General features: G+C 41.4%; 1 protein-coding gene across 1 annotated transcript; it reads left to right on the top strand.

Annotated features, from left to right (window-relative positions):
- Window positions 1-287: 287 nt before the first annotated feature.
- Window positions 288-14,665, top strand: fundc2 (fun14 domain containing 2). Its single transcript, XM_055643837.1, has 5 exons — window positions 288-384; window positions 3,795-3,951; window positions 5,424-5,499; window positions 7,645-7,773; window positions 12,072-14,665. The coding sequence occupies exons 1-5, from the start codon at window positions 369-371 to the stop codon at window positions 12,147-12,149; spliced, it is 456 nt and encodes a 151-aa protein (XP_055499812.1). The 5' UTR covers window positions 288-368; the 3' UTR covers window positions 12,150-14,665.
- Window positions 14,666-14,903: the final 238 nt, after the last annotated feature.

The raw sequence follows: 14,903 nt of genomic DNA, 5'->3' as shown, positions 1-14,903 counted from the left end.
GAATATTGAATTGCTAAACTTGCTATTTGTTTGTACTGCTTACAGCTGCAAGAACGTGTAGCAATCAATAAAGGGCTATAGGCCTATTGCAAGTTTATGTACAGGGACATATCTATCCATGCACTGTATACTTGTATTTATACTTATGCATTTCAAATATGTATGTCATGTTTTATACTTTGGCAATATAACAATGTTTTTTTTATCATTCCAATAAAGTTTTTAAATTGAAAATTGAATTGATTACTAGATCTTTGGTCTGCAACTGGGGGCAATGATTGACAGAGCCCTGGGAGCGGGGGCGGGATCTGGATGAGATCATCTCCGCCTACGAGGCGGTCTGTTTCCAGGTGAGAGGGCAGGACGGAATGGCGGCGGCAAAAGGTGAGGGAAGGGGCTGGCGGGCAGAGTCTGGGCTGGGCTGGGCTGGGCTGGGCTGGGCAGAGTCTGGGCTGGGCTGGGCTGGGGGCCTGAGCGTAAACTCGATAGGGGGCGGGCAAAGAGCAGTGGGCAGGGAACCAGGAGCAGGGTGCGAGAGGCAGGTTTACAGCAAGGGGGCTGTACATGGTGGGGCTGCAGGGAGGGCCAGACTCATCGCACCGCAGCAGCCTAGTGCGTGTAGTTATAATCACAACAGAGGCAGAGCTATGGAGGGGGCGGTCACCGGACCCTTCTACCGACCCGCTGAGATTCCCCAGCACTTTGCTGTTCGCTCAAGATTCCAGCATCTGCATTCTTGTGTGTCTCCATACACTTATAATGTTTGCAGAAGCTGAGTGCCAACTGGACATTTCTATGTCTATAACATAATCACATAACATAGAATATAAAGCAATGTGATACCAGCAATGCACGGTGATAGTACCTGATCCCCAGTCTATATAATGGACGATGTGAGGGCCACTGTGCCGCCAATATATATTTATCACTATTTATCTACAATGAAATAGTTCAATTTAACTGAAAATAAATCAATGTCAAAGTTGATTAGTACGGGTGTCGGAGGTTATGGGGAGAAGGCAGGGGAATGGGGTTCAGAGGGAAAGATAGATAGATCAGCTATGATTGAATGGCAGAGTAGACTTGATGTGCTGAATGGTCTAATTCTGCTCCTATAACTTATTCACACGAGTTGGGCCAAATGGCAATACTGTAACAGAGGAGGACAAAGGGGTTAATTAAGAGAGGGAACAATGGAGCATGAAATAAAGCTTGTGGGGGATATAAAAACTGACAGTAAAGGCTTCTTTAGTAGAGCTAATATGACTTGATGTCAATCCCTATAATAAGGTGGCACTCTTGCTATTTGCAGTGGGATTGGAGTGGTGAAAGGTAGGGTACCCTCCTTCTTTGATAAGCCTACAACATCTCCAGAGGGCTCAATGGTGATACCTGGCATCCCAGTTACACCCCCTTCAATTCCATACCCTCCTGACCATCTTGCAACCCAATTGTTATCTCTCCTTTTGATCCAAATCCAATTGCTGCTTTTTTCTGCAGATTTGATAATGATTTGATTGCTTGTTGGAAGGAGTGACCCCATACCCCAATTTTCTTTAATAGCCTGGTTATAGATGTAGCAACAAATCCCCTGCATCCCACTTCGACAGGGAAAATTGTGGTCTTCCAGCCATTCTGGGAAGCTTCAGTTGCAAGTTCAGAGTACTTGGTCTTTTTCCTCTCATAAGCTTCTTCAACACCATCTTCCCATGGAACTGTCAATTCCACAACGTATGCCAACTTGGTTGTTGTGGACCTCAGGACCATGTCTGGCCGGAGTGTTGTAGCCACAATGCCTGGGGGGAAATATTCCACTTCCATTTTCCAATCCTGAGTAGGCTGCAGAATGCTTGCATCCTTTGATGTTATCTGGTGCTCTGGAGGTGACCTGCTAGTACAAATGTTGTGAAGTGGACATTTCCTGCCGATGTTTGTGGGGAAGCATTTGTGATCTTACGCCTCTGTTCCAGGATTGATGCCAGCTGTCTGAGAACATGATGATGCTGCCAAGTGTAACGCCCTTGGCCGAGGCTCATAGTGCATACTGTTAAAATATGCCTTAGTGATGCAGGTGCTTGGCAAAGGGATACGTGAAGAGGAAAAAATGAGTGAAGACAAATGTAGGTCCCTTACAGTCAGAAACAGGTGAATTTATAATGGGAAATGAGGAAATGGCAGACCAGTTAAATAAATACTTTGGTTCTGTCTTCACAAAGGAAGACACGAACAATCTCCCAGAAATACTAGGGGACCAAGGATCTAGTGGGAGGGAGGAACTGAAGGGAATCCACATTAGAGAGGAAATGGTAAATTGTAGGGACTGAAGGCAGATAAATCCCCAGGGCCTGATGGTCTGCATCCCAGAGTATTCAAGGAGGTTGCCCTAGAAATCGTGGATGCATTGGTGATCATTTTCCAATGTTCTATAGACTCTGGATCAGTTCCTGCGGACAGGAAGATAGCTAATGTAACCACACTTTTAAAGAAGGGATGGAGAGAGAAAACGGGGAATTATAGACCAGTTAGCCTTACATCAGTAGTGGGGAAGATGCTTGAGTCCATTATTAAAGATATAATAGCAGCGCATTTGGAAAGCAGTGACAGGATGTTCAAAGTCAGTCAAAGTCATTCATAAATGGATTTATGAAGGGGAAATCATGCGTGACTAATCTTCTGGAATTTTTTGAGGATGGAACAAGTAGAATGGATGAGGGAGAGCCAGTGGATGTGGTGTATCTGGTCTTTCAAAAAGCCTTTGACAAGTCAAACACAAGAGATTAATGTGCAAAATTAGAGAACATGGTATTGCGGGTAGGGTATTGATAAGGATAGAGAACTGGTTGGCAGACAGGAAGCAATGAGTAGGAATTAATGGGCCCTTTTCAGAATGGCAGTTTGTGACTAGTGGGGTGGGGTCAAGGAAGGAGCATTCACGTCAAGGCCCTGTTTCCACCTATCTTTTCACCACCACGCACAAGAAACACAAGAAGCGACAAGTCAGACACCATTGTATGCAGATGCTGAGAAGTGTGTTTAGCTCTGTCAGAACAACTTCTAATCTTGTGTATGGACTTGATAAGAAGAACAAGTGGGGTACCGCAAGGCTCAGAGCTGGAACCCCAGTTATTTACAATATATATTAGCGATTTAGACAAAGGAATTAAATGTAACATCTCTAAGTTTGCAGATGATACAAGGCTGGGTGGCTGTGTGAGCTGCGAGGAGGATGCTAGGGTGGCTTGAATAGGTTGGGTGAGTGGGCAGATGTGGATAAATGTGAGGTTATCTGCTTTGGTGACAAGAACGAGAAGACGGATTATTATCTGAATGTTGTCAGATTTGGAAAAAGGAAGGTGCAAAGAGACCTGGGTGGTTTTGGATATCAGTCACTGAAAGTAAACCTCATGAATATTGGAAAAAATAGAGGAGATGTAGAGTTGCATTATTTCTGTAGCACGATGTTTGATTTCCAAGGTCAAATGGTGTTATGTATGGTTTGTAATTTAATAAACCAAAATTCATATTTATTAACATATTAAACATGACTACCAGAGCATAGCTCTTGATTTGGAATGTAACATCAGTAGATTGTACTTCATGGCATTATTCAGGATGGCTGTTGCACAGTGCATTATTATTAATTGTCCAATAAGATTATTCAATCCATTAAAATGATATATATGAACAACTGGCAGCTCATCAACCAGATCTTTTGGAATAGTGTAACACTGTGGATAGGACATCTGTACATATTCAACCAAGGCAAAAGCTTAGATTTTGTTATTTTTCTCTAGATCAGGGTAATGAAGGTGATCAGTTTGAAGTGTTGGATTTGGCTGAATATGCCAAACGACAAAGATGGTGGAACCGATTCTTTGGAAGAAACTCTGGACCTATTGCTGAAAAATATACAGTAGCAACACAGTTGATGATTGGAGGAGCCAGTGGATGGTAAGTTAAACATTTTAAGATAATGGCCTTCAGCAGGGAATATTCTATTCTGCTCACTTTATTTTATATCCATGGTAAAGGAGATCTGGAAGGGGTTGTGATGTTGCAGATTTTATTGCTACAAGTTATAGATTAACTTGGTCAAAATATTGAGCGAAGATCGTTCTAAATGCAATTTTGCTGTTTTTTAAATGGATAGATAAATAGGAGATTTTCCATTACAGTACAGTCCCAGTGAATAAATTCTGCGTGATCTAATTTCACAAATCAAATGTAATATATTTTTTTTAAGTGAAGTATAACATCCACAGTACTAGTAGAAATCAGATTCTGATAAACTACCTGAATGAAAAGAGACAGATTCATGAACCCAAGACTGTATCTCTGGTTGGATGTCACTGGCTCTTTTTAAATTGCTTTCTGATTACACCAATAACATTTTTTTCCGGATGTGCACCCACCAGGTTTTATTTGAGAAAGTATTCAAAGTATGTTACAGATCTCAAGACTTGACGACTTGGCTATTCCATGGAGTGTAGGAGGATGAGGGGAGGTATACAAAATCATGAGAGGAATAGATCGGGTAGATGCCCAGAGACTTTTACCCAGAGTAGGGGAATCGAGGACCAGAGGTTATAGGTTCAAGGTGAAGGGGAAAACACTTAATAGGAATCCGAGGGGTAACTTTTTCACACAATGGGTAGTGGGTGTATGGAACAAGCTGCCAGAGGAGGTAGTTGAGGCTGGGACTATCCCATCGTTTAAGAAACAGCTGGACAGGTACATGGATAGGACAGGTTTGGAGGGTTATGGACCAAGTGCAGGCAAGTGGGATTAGGGTAGCTGTTGGCTGGTGTGGGCGATTTGGGCCGAAGGGCCTGTTTCCACACTGCATCACTATGACTATGACTCTAGTTCACTGCTATAACATAAATGCTAGATTCTTTGCACATCCCTTGCTTTTATCGTCGTGAATCTAACATTAAATAAAATCTTGATGGTACATAGTACCATGTGGTGAATCTCTGGAACTCTCTGCCACAGAGGGTAGTTGAGGCCAGTTCATTGGCTATATTTAAGAGGGAGTTCGATGTGGCCCTTCTGGCTAAGGGGATCAGGGGGGTATGGAGAGAAGGCAGGTACGGGATACTGAGTTGGATGATCAGCCATGATCATATTGAATGGCGGTGCAGGCTCGAAGGGCCGAATGGCCTACTCCTGCACCTAATTTCTATGTTTCTATAGTAGATTGGGAAATGTTTGCGGAAAGAAAAACATTTTTGAAACATAATTGATCTGAAATGTTAGCTCTGTCTCCTTCCATTGAGTTGCCTGACCTCTTGAGTGTTAACAGTACTTTCTGTTTGTATTCCAGATTTTCATTACCTATACTATTTTGCTTTTCTAATATATGGGAAATCTGTTAAGAAATACAGTTCTTAAATCAAATTAAATTTCTGCAACTTTTGCAGGTGTGCAGGCTTCCTCTTTCAGAAAGTTGGAAAATTAGCTGCAACTGCAGTTGGTGGAGGCTTCTTCTTGCTACAGGTGAGAGAGAGTTGTTGACATGTCAAAAATAGCTAAGGAATGGAAAGATTATTTTCATGTCTTAGGAAGCAGTTCAGTAGAAATAAATTGCTTATGCGCAGGTAAAGGAAAGAAACTGGTTCATAACCCCAAGACTATTTGCTATTTGGACAATTGAAGGGCAATTGTACCATACCAGTAAATCAAAGGATAGGCATTTAATTAGCATTAGGGAATTCAGACGTCAAGAATATATAAATTCTTGGTGGTTTTTGAAGTCCAAATACATAGTGCTAAATGCATTCATTCATTCTTGGATGGCTTGGTGTGTACGAATTACGCAATTTATAGTGCTTTCCTTCTGCAGGTGAAAGAGAGGTGTTGAAAATGATTGAGCGATTGCTGGCTATTGAGCTCGTTACATAGAAATATTTCTGGGCTTGGGATAACATTTTTCTTCACATAGAGTGATAATGAGGAGAACTGTAGGATTCAGCTGATCTATCAACATATGGAGCAGTTGCTACCAGTACCCAGCAATACCCTGAATTTGCAGTGTGGGCTGGTATGCAGCCATTACGACCACACTGAACCACACTGCCTGCCACCTTCCAAATTAAGTGATCATACTGCATTTGCATTTTTGCGGTTGGCTAAGGAGTACTATGCTGTTTATTTCTGATTTTCATGTCATTAGCAAAGTTTTAAAACTTTTATATCAAACCAGAGTAGCTGCAGAAATTGTTTGAAGATGTAACTGGAAATGTAAGGGATGACTGATGTTCGATTAGCTCTGCCTTCTGTTGGATGGAAGATCATTGTGGTGGAAGGCGAGGTAGTTGGGGGGGGGGGGACACACTTCCAACTGCCTTACTTATGCTATGATTTTTTTAATTTATGAGTTTCTTGACGTGTAAAGCCACCGTTTTCATTTCAAATGGTGAGAGAGGAAAATTAATAATAGAAATATAGAAAATAGGTGCAAGAGTAGGCCATTTGGCCCTTCGTGCCAGCACCACCATTCAATATCCAAGATCAGTAACCCGTGCCGGCTTTTTCCTCATATGCCTTGATTCCCTTAGCACTAAGAGCTAAATCTAACTCTCTCTTGAAAACCATTCAATCAGTAGTTCATTTCATCACCAGAACGCAGTAAAATGTTCCAGTTTCTACCACCACTTTCTATTGTTGTGGAAACTGATAACTACTGGTCACTTCTTCCCTTTCTGCTCTCCGCAGAGACCGTTCTCTCCGCAACTCCCTGGCCAACTCGTCCTTTCCCCATCCAAATCACCCCCTCCCCAAGTACTTTCCCCTGCAACCACAGAAGATGCAATACCTGTCCCTTTACTTCCCCCCTCGACTCCACCCAAGGACCCCTACAGTCTTTTCAGGTGAGGCAGAGGTTCACTTGCAACTCCTCTAACCTGATCTACTGTATCCGCTGTTCCAGGTGTCAACTTCTGTACATCGGCGAGACCAAGCGCAGGCTCAGCGATCGTTTCGCTGAACACATCCGCTTAGTCTGCCTTAACCTACCTGATCTCCCAGTTGCTCAGCACTTTAACTCCCCCTCCCATTCCCAATTTGACCTTTGTCCTGGCCTCCTCCATGGTCAGAGTGAGGCCAAGTGCAAATTGGAGGAAAAGCACCTCATATTTCGCTTGGGTAGCTGACACCCCACCGGTATGAGCATTGACTTCTCTAACTTCAAATTGACCTTGCTTTCCCTCTCTCCATCCTCTCCCCCTTCCAAGTTATCTCACTAGTCTTACTGTCTCCGACTACATTCTATCTCTATCCTGCCTACTCCCCTGACATCAGTCTGAACCGGGTCTTGACCTGAAACATCACCCATTCCTTCTCTCCAGAGATGCTGCCTGTTCCGCTGAGTTACTCCATCCAGCATTTTGTGTCTACCAACTAAATACTCACAACCTTGTTTTCATTATCCTGTCTCGCATGGAGAGAGCAAAATAAGTACTGTTCAGTGGAGAGGTAATTTTTTCCTCTGGAGAGGAAAAAAACATAGTAGTAGTATGTTGCAAGATATGCTTATTCCTTACAACATACTCAAGCCACATTTAGCAAGACTTAGCACCATATCAAATGTGTATTTATCCATTCGTAAAGATGGTGTAGTAATAATCTAGTTTTATTTTCCAGGTTGCCAATCACACAGGATACATCACTGTTGACTGGAAACGAGTAGAGAGAGATGTGAACAAGGCAAAGAAACAGTTGAAAATTGGAAAAAATAAGGTTACTTCGGAAGTACACGGTGCATTTGATGAGGTAGGGAGATGGTGAAGTATATGTGTATTGGAGTAATTGCCATTTAGCCGCGTTAACCAAATACAGGCCAGAGTGTTAAAAACAAACTATTCATGTTCTTTGGTTGTTTTCTTAGTTTAATCCCCTCCAAAGAAGCTGAATACTTTAATTTTGGTCTAAGTGACATGTTTAAACTAACAGGAAATATTATAGATTGATGCTGCTATATATCTAAGCATATGTGTGATCCTGAAAGCTAAAACTGATTAGTTTTTTTTGTTTCTTTGATGTCTGTCATTTCTTTCAGTTATGACATTGTTTCAACCTTAAATTGCTCTCCTGTAAACTACCTTTCTATCCATCACATCCCTGTTTAAGGACAACCGTTCCATTGCAGCACCGTTCCATTGTGTTGTCTTCCACCAATTCCTGATTTTTATCTTAAATTTTTACTAATTCCCCTTGCCCCAAGATTAAATATTCTGAGCTGCTTTTGTGCATTCTGGATGCAGTTATATTAAAGGAAATTTTCCCTTTACCTCCCCCTTGAATCTATCCAAGGACCCCAACATGCTTTTCAGGTGAGGTAGAGGTTCACTTGCATTTCCTCCAACCTCATCTATTGTATCCGCTGTTCCAGGTGTCAACTTCTGTACATTGGCGAGACCAAGTGCAGGCTTGGCGATCGTTTTGCTGAACACCTCCGCTCAGTCCGCCTTAACCTACCTGATCTCCCGGTTGCTCAGCACTTTAACTCCCCCTCCCATTCCCAATCTGACCTTTCTGACTTGGCCTCCTCAATTGACAGAGTGAGGCCCAGTACAAATTGGAGGAACAGCACCTCATATTTCGCTTGGGTAGCTTACACCCCAGCGGTATGAGCATTAACTTTTCCAATTTCAAATAGCCCTTGCTTTTCCTCTCTCTCAATCCCCTTCCCCCTTCCAAGTTATCCCACCAGTCTTACTGTCTCCTACTACATTCTATCTCTGTCCCGCCCACTCCCCTGACATCAGTCTGAAGAAGGGTCTCGACCTGAAACATCTCTCGAGAGATGCTGCCTGTCCCGCTGAGTTACTCCAGCATTTTGTGTCCATATTAAAGGAAAATATTACACAGTTACAGAAAGATTGTGGAAACTATGATGCAGTAATGGGATTCAGTCCATCTGTGAAGGGCAGAGCTATAAATACATTTGAGTGCATCCAGTATGGAAAAATCAGACAGGTGTATGAGTATATTTATCTCGTGGGCAGATCTGGAAAGAGTGCTAAATATATGGAATATAATTTAAATGCAAAAATTTGCATCAAATATATGAGGTTAGTCCTGTAAATTAATAGTCCTTGTCTCCTTATAGTAGTTTTGGTTTTGCACTTGATGCATATGTTGACTGGAATTAATGTTGTGTTAATCAGTTCAAATGTTTCCTTCTGTTACAGAAATTGAGAACATTGCAGATTTTTTCTATTTTCCCCTTTTCTCCCAACCACATTAATTTCATACCTGAATACTTATATGTGCATTGTCGATCTGCTAGTAATTTATTCACATATTTTTCTGCCTCAGGGGCACTACATATTCTTATTCTATTTCCTTCCGATGAGCATCACAGTTGTCCAATTCTGATTATGCAAATTGTTGTACTTCTTTCCATCGTCCTAAACTCTTAATACTCTTCCTCAATCTTTTTCCAAAGTAATCTCTTCTCTCCAACTTCCCACTTTATTTCCTGCAACTTATTCTCTCTTACAGGCTTTCATCTGTGAGGTTTTCATTTGCAAAATTATGCCCTGTATGACCATTAAGATTATTAATACGTTAAAAAGAGCTATAGTCTTTAAACTGATCTGTAGGGAATACCACCTTACATTTCTTTCATTTTAATATAATAACTGACACTATTTTCTCCCCTTTACCCATGTCTTCAATCTAATGAACTTCAGTTTTGCTGACAAGATTATTTAATGTAATCTTATCAAATATTTTTTCAAAATTGTATTAACATATCAACACTACTCATCCACACTAGTTGGGTGGCAGGGTGACCCAGATTTGATCCTGACCTCAGGTTCTGTCTGTGTGGAGTTTGCAATTCTCCTTGTGATCGCGTGGGTTCCTCTAGGTACTCTGGTTTCCTCCCACATCCCAAGACATGTGGGTTTGTAGGTCAATTGTCCTCTGTAAATTTCCTCTAGTGTGTAGGTAGTGGATGCAAAAGTGAGTTAACATGAAACTGGTATGAACAGGTGGTTGATGGTTGGCGTGGACTTAGTGGACAGACCGGCCTGTTTCTGTGTTTTATCTCTCAACTAAAGTAAAATGCTTTCTTAACAAAAAAATCAAGCACCCTTATTATACCAATATTATTTCACCATTCCGCCACTAGCTATTTAAAAAATTTTTTTTTAAAGAATCAATATAGCTTCCAAAAATTTCTTGTCCTTTCTATCTAAATAGGTCTTCCCTCACCCATTGCCAACTTTATTACATCATTTTCAAAGAAATATAAAATGTTGAAATCTTCTGACACTACTCCCATTGTAAGAATTAAGAAGGTACACAAAAATGCTGGAGAAACTCAGCGGGTGCAGCAGCATCTATGGAGCGAAGGAAATAGGCAACGTTTCGGGCCGAAACCCTTCTTCAGACTGATGGGCGGTGGCGGGGAGAAGAAAGGAAAAAGATGGAGGAGGAGCCCGAGGGCTGAGGGATGGGAGGAGACAGCAAGGGCTAACAAAATTGGGAGAATTCAATGTTCATGCCCGCAGGATGTAGACTCCCCAAGCGGAATATGTGGTGCTGTTGCTCCAATTTCCGGTGTTGCTCACTCTGGCCATGGAGGAGACACAGGACAGAGAGGTCGGATGGGGAATAGGAGGGGGAGTTGAAGTGCTGAGCCACCGGGAGGTCAGGTAGGTTCTTGCGGACCGAGCGGAGGTGTTCGGTGAAACGATCGCCCAGCCTCCGCTTAGTCTCACCGATGTAGATCAGCTGACATCTAGAGCAGCGGATGCAATAGATGAGGTTGAAGGAGATGCAGGTGAACCTCTGTTGCACCTGGAACGACTGCTTGGGTCCTTGAATGGAGTCGAGGGGGGAGGTAAAGGGACAGGTGTTGCATCTCTTGCGGTTGCAACGGAAAGTGCCCGGGGTTGGGGTGGTACGGGAGAGAAGGGAAGAATTGACTAGGGAGTTACGGAGGGAGCGGTCTTTGCGGAAGGCAGACATGGGGGGAGATGGGAAGATGTGGTGAGTGGTGGGGTCACATAGAAACTTGGAAAATAGGTGCAAGAGTAGGCCATTTGGCCCTTCGATCATCCAACTCAGTATCCCGTACCTGCCTTCTCTCCATACCCCCTGATCCCTTTAGCCACAAGGGCCACATCTAACTCCCTCTTAAATATAGCCAATGAACTGGCCTCAACTACCTTCTGTGGCAGAGAGATCCAGAGATTCACCACTCTCTGTGTGAAAAATGTTTTTCTCATCTCGGTCCTAAAGGATTTCCCCTCTATCCTTAAGCTGTGACCCCTTGTCCTGGACATCCCCAACATCGGGAACAATCTTCCTGCATCTAGCCTGTCCAACCCCTTAAGAATTTTGTAAGTTTCTATAAGATCCCCCCTCAATCTCCTAAATTCTAGTGAGTACAAGCCTAGTCTATCCAGTCTTTCCTCATATGAAAGTGCTGACATTACTTTGACTATGACATCCCAGGAATCAGTCTGGTGAACCTTCTCTGCACTCCCTCTATAGCAATAATGTCCTTCCTCAGATTTGGAGACCAAAACTGTACTCAATACTCCAGGCGTGGTCTCACCAAGACCGTGGACAACTGCAGTAGAACCTCCCTGCTCCTATACTGAAATCCTTTTGCTATGTTGTCATGTTGGAGGTGGCGAAACTGACGGAGGATTACTTGTTGTATGTAAGAATTAAGAGATGGTGCAAATTATTTCGTTACTTCCTTAAATCATCCAAGGAAATTGACCCTGAGCCCAGCCCAAGAAATGTGTCCTTGATAGACACAAAAAAATGCTGGAGTAACTCAGCGGGATAGGCAGCATCTCTGGAGAGAAGGAATGGGACGTTTCTGGTCTGAAGATCAGTCTGAAGAAGGGTCTCTACCCGAAAGGTCACCCATTCCTTCTCTCCAGAGATGCTGCCTGTCCCGCTGAGTTACACCAACATTGTTTGTGTCCATCTTCAATTTAAGCCAGCATCTGCAGTTCTTTCCTACACAACTGTGTCCTTGAGTTCTCCAGATGCTCTGAAAGAATGTTAACCAGTATTTTATTTTCTCTTCCACCACATAGGTGACCGTGTTTGTGAAAAAGAATATTGTCCTCACGGGTGGTTTTGTTGGTGGCTTCCTAATTGGACTTGCATCATGAAGATTATTTGAAGATGATATTTTGACTGAAGAACTATACTCCATATTTACTTCCATCCCTACCCTCAAAAGCATTTATAGATTGTGTGCATTGTGTAGGGAATGAGTGCCCTGCAGATCAGTGCTGAGCAAGTGGCTTCAATATATTGTACTGAAGGAAATTTGGCATTACTGAATTCCTGGTTTTGTGATGCTTAACGATTTAAATCGCCAACATTTGTTTGTCTTTATTTGGAACTATAATCAAAATGCATGGTTGCACTCATTGAGGAATTAGACATACATTTTAACCTGACTTGCATTCACAATATGATCACGCATTCAAGATGCGGAATAAAGAAATCTTGTTTTATGTTGTTTAGAAATTGAACTTTTAATCCCGTGTAAATTCTGAACTAAAAATTACCTGTTTTTGCATGTTTGTTAAACTACATGGCACTAATAATATGTTGTTAAAAATAGCTGTTTATGAAGATTACACACTCCCTATGCTGACACTTTATGAGGAATGGAAGTTAATTCGTTAGCGCAGCTGGCAGCATGATATGGATGTATTGACAAATTCAATACAATGTTGTGTTTAAAAGGCCAAATGCCTGGGATTGTTGAAAAGTAAAAATGCAGTCTTAGAAGCTAAGTTGAATTTTTAAGCTCTCATTTTCTTCACTTGCTTTGTCCTTTGAATATCATTGCTGTGTTCTAATTTTTTGATGTCACTCCCAGGTATCTTTTCTGACATTAATTGTTTCAAATCATGTGCTGCTGAGCAAAACCTGCTTTATTATATGCATTTTAAGACCTGGCTGTTTATCGATCCATTGCTGCAGTGCAGCTTGGAATTAGAACTTGCTATGCCTCAGCATTTAGAAAGTAAGAATAATTTATAGATGTCAAGTACCCCATTTCATGGTAAAAGGTACTGTGGCAATCTATATCATATTAACATTAGAAACTGTTCATCTGTGTCATGTCACTGCTTTGTGATGCTTGCCTTTAACTACCGTTGTACCATCGAGTCAGGTCCAAGGTTTGTGTCTAACTCCGGGGACTTCATTGCAACCCTTGTGTGATTGCTGAATTGATGAAGCTGTTGTCTTTCCACTGTAAGTTGCAGTGAGGCTCTATCTGTTCTCGGGTGGACATGAAAGACCCCAATGGTGCTTTCTGCATATGAATTTATCTCACTGAGTGGAGTCGTGTTGTGTGTAAACTTTTCTGAATCAGTTTGAGCATACAAATTACTTAATTGGCTATGGAGGTATTTGATACATTGGAACATTTTACTGCAACTGTCAACTTGAACATTAAAGTGAACGAACTGTATTGGCAGCCCACATTAACGAGTTTTCCATATGAAAACGGAAGATAGGGCAGGAGTGTGCATTTATGGTGCAGATTCTAAAAACCTCTACATCTTTAATACATTTATACTAATAATTGGATGAATTGCTGATTTTTTTTAATTTATAGCCCTCCACATAGTTTTGCCTATACAATTCAGAATTGATATTAAACAGAATTCCACTATGACCTAACGTCATCTGAGTTATTGTATCTTATTTTCCAGTATTTAATTTCACATTTACTAATTTGCGTGGTCACTTCCAGTCGAACAGCCTGGTGGATTTTCTGCTCCCAATTTATTAAATATTGCCACCCTAAAATTCCTTTCCAGATTTGATATGAAGTGCAAGCTGTCAAAACGCAAGTCAGATTGTTTGCATCAGCAGTATATAGCCTGTTCAAGAATTGTTTATATCCTTTAAGTAAACATTTGAACCGATTGAACATCAAAATGCGCACAATCCTCTGCCCCAAGATTTCAACACTTTAGCTAAAAGTCTTATCCTGCCTTTACCAGCAATGATTTTATCATCCAGATAATTTGTAATACGGAGTCAATTTCTTTAAAGTTTTTGCACCAATCTCAATTTTATCCGTTCCGGGTTCTTTCAAAAACTAAAGATTGATAGTACACAACTGTACCTATATGTCACAAATATATAGAAATAGTCCTAGTTTTTGAAACGCTGCTTCTTGAAAGGACATGCCTTCCAAATTAAGTGTTATTGTATTTGATTTTCAATTTGCAATGGGATTGTGGACAATTACTGCTGCAGTCTGTTTAATTACAAAAATGTACATTTATCAAACTGCATTTGCTCATATTTCCAGCCAAGTCAGTCCATACACAGGCATTTTTCTTGATTGAAAATATCAACACTTTTGAGACTATTGATTGATTTGTCTCTGAATTAGAAATGAAGCTGGAGGGCATTTTTAAAATATTGTCCCAGTCTAGTCCATTAATGAGTGTCAAGGTGACATGCAATCTAACTTTTCTGTTTGTCAAATTTTCCTGCTGCAGGTGTTTGCTTGACTCGGTATCTTGCCACATTGTGCCTCTTGGTCATTTTAAATTATGATTGTACTTTTGGTAACAGTATTATTTCTTGAAAGTGTGCAATGTTAATGTGGTGTTAAGAAAGCGCATCATAAAGGAGTTTTATGAAGTGTGTTTCACATTTCCTTCTGTATTAATTTCCACCTACAGTGATATCCTAATAAAGCCTATATCCATTTGGTAGTGATGAGCTATTGCAGATGGCCAGCCTGGGCATAGTGGGCTGAAGGGCTTATTTCAGGCCTGTATAATTCAATTACTTCAGTATGATTTCAACACCTGCAAGCAACCATTAATTTAAAACATTACCAACCTGCTCAATTATTTGCATGTATTTACAGCCCCTGGAAT

The sequence above is a fragment of the Leucoraja erinacea genome, chromosome 12, assembly GCF_028641065.1.
Source record: "Leucoraja erinacea ecotype New England chromosome 12, Leri_hhj_1, whole genome shotgun sequence".
NCBI lineage: Eukaryota > Metazoa > Chordata > Chondrichthyes > Rajiformes > Rajidae > Leucoraja > Leucoraja erinaceus.
Note: the sequence above shows the minus strand (reverse complement) of the source record. Positions and strands in the feature narration are given on the sequence as shown.